This window comes from Protobothrops mucrosquamatus, unplaced genomic scaffold, assembly GCF_001527695.2.
Source record: "Protobothrops mucrosquamatus isolate PMUCROS unplaced genomic scaffold, P.Mucros_1.0 scaffold448, whole genome shotgun sequence".
Taxonomy (NCBI): Eukaryota; Metazoa; Chordata; class Lepidosauria; order Squamata; family Viperidae; genus Protobothrops; species Protobothrops mucrosquamatus.
This window is the reverse complement of record NW_015386771.1, coordinates 105,335-107,739: the sequence shown is the minus strand read 5'-3', so window position 1 is coordinate 107,739 and position 2,405 is coordinate 105,335. Positions and strand designations below refer to the sequence as shown.

Sequence of the window (2,405 nt, the reverse complement as noted above, 5' to 3'; positions counted from 1 at the left end):
CTCTACTTTCCTGATAAAAGGCAGAAAGTATGAGGAAAAGGCATTTTCTCTTCTAATAATAAGGTTTAATTTCATTTATTGGTTTTGAAACAAAACAATCTTTCTAAATTGCCTTTTCACTGGATGAAGTGATGACATATTACTGTTCTCAATGACTAGAATGGTCTATAGTTAAATATTCTAAGATGACCAATGCATAAAAGTACATGGTTGATGATGCATGTTAGGGTACAGAACAGTGATCCTGACCTTTGCTTTATGATGAAAAATGCACCTTTCATTATAGTCTTGGAAACGCTTTTCCTGTCGAGCTGCTTTGCTTACCTGAAGGAGAGAAATGGAATGCAATTATTCAAAGTAACAGCAAACATTATTTCTTTTAAAATTTCTTAGAACTATATATATAAAATGTAGATTTTATATATACATTGGAAAAGAAGTCCAAAACTACAGGCGTAATTATACTTTGAAAACATAAAAGAGTTAGTAATTGGTATATAATAATAAAAAAACAAAAGTAATATTATTTACCATATGCCAGGATAAATAAAAAAAATACCTGGACTTGCTTTACCCTAAAAAAAAAATATATTACTACTTATATTCCCTTAGAAAAGAATATTCCTGTATCAGAAAAGTTATTTGTCTTTTGCATAAACACTTACCATGGCAGAGCAGTTGTAGTAGTCCTTATGGGTTGGTTTCCAAGGTTTCAGGCAACGCCAACAAAATCCATGGTTACATTTGGCACAAGTCATACTGCATATAACGGGGATGAGGGCCATTAGTAAGATGTGGCCACCAACTTCATTTTTTGGGTCATTAATGTGAAAAGAAACTCTAGGGCTGTTTCAGCTAAGTACATGTTAATGAGCAAGCTCCAGGTCCCTCCACCAAGAAACATCATCTGATGGGACCCAGTAGGAAAGCTTTTTTCTACCACAGTACCCCCCATTTGGAAATTAATTCCCCCTGAATTCAGACTGATCCCCACCTTATTGGACTTCTGGAACATTCTAAGACATGGCTTTTCCATCTGGCCTGGGGAATCTAGTAACATAGAGCTTGCAAAATGGCTGTGTTGGTAGGAACTTGAGTGTACTCTCCAGCAGATTATGGGGTGGGGTGATGGTTTTTAATGTTTTTATTGCTTTTTATAATTTGTGAGATGGGTGGCCACATAAATTGACCAAATAAATAAAACATGGAAAGCCATACAGTATTAACCACAGACACCACAGTATTAACAAGGAAAGGGAAGAAACATTGCTTCAATGATAAAAATAAAAGCAAATGCTAGAGAACACTTTCTCTTCAAAATATGATAAATAGTAATATTTAGGTGATGCCCTGCCTACGGCATCACATCCAAACATGGTCAGTGAAAATACTAAATAAAATGATAAATAGATATTTTTTTAAGCTCTATTGGGACTGTATTTGCTCTGTGAGATTTAAGATTACATGAGGAGCAACTAAGGCTGTAAATGTTGAGCCAAGGTGCCCAGATACCAGGAACCAATATGTAAGGAGGAAGCCTAGTGAGTACCTGTACTTTCTATCCATCAAGTTTTCCATTCTAACTTTTCAAAGGAATGTTAGCAATAATAACAAATAACACCCACACATCGACATGATTAAAAAGAGAAAAGAATGTTCCTTAAATGACAATGGAGATAGGACTGGTATTATGAAAACTACTTAGGGAAAATGCCCCAAAATGGCAGAGTGGTTTAGGTATAGTAGTTTCCATATATCTAAAGGGCACCAGGATGGAGAAAGTTGATCAAATTGGGTGTTACTTTGTCTTGCAACCTCTTGCCTCTAGAGTGAGGAAGACGCAAATCAATTTGTCTTTGAGAGAGAAGGCAGAATAATCCAATCTGTCCAGCAAACCATAAATTGCTGAAGCTTCCATATATATTTTTTCCTCTTTATACAGAAATGTACTGGAAAACATACTCACTGTAGACAGCCCTCATTTTTCTCTATTTGAGCTTGGCAGCTTGGACAGCGTTTAGATATGAGTTTGGCCAGGTGTTTACTCTGGGCTTCCACAGTCATTCCTTCATAGAAACCACCATCATCCATCCACTGAGACATGTGACTGCAGCTGGCAGGATAGTGAGCCTGTGAAGAAAACCAAAGACTGAACTATGTGGTATGGGGTCCTAAAAAGAGAGAGCCCCCCTGCCTCCAGGCTTCATTCATTTCATTTTCATTTCATTTTATTCAATTTGTATCCCGCCCTTCTCCCGAAGGACTCAGGGCGGCTCACAACATTTTTAAAAAACAAAGACAAACCCACACACCCCACCGAATAAAACCAAATTAAAACCAATATTTTAGTGTTGTGGTAATTAAAATTTCTAAGAAACCCAATTTAAAAATCCTCCCTAGGCCAG

General features: G+C 36.7%; 1 protein-coding gene across 1 annotated transcript in view; it reads right to left on the bottom strand.

The window, feature by feature from the left end:
* Positions 1 to 2,405, bottom strand: part of LOC107287859 (cullin-9-like) — a 54,587-nt gene that overhangs the window by 12,403 nt on the left and 39,779 nt on the right. Inside the window, 3 exon segments of the mRNA XM_029284227.1 lie at positions 238 to 324; positions 666 to 759; positions 1,967 to 2,130. Of these exon segments, the coding sequence (XP_029140060.1) occupies positions 238 to 324; positions 666 to 759; positions 1,967 to 2,130 (345 nt within the window).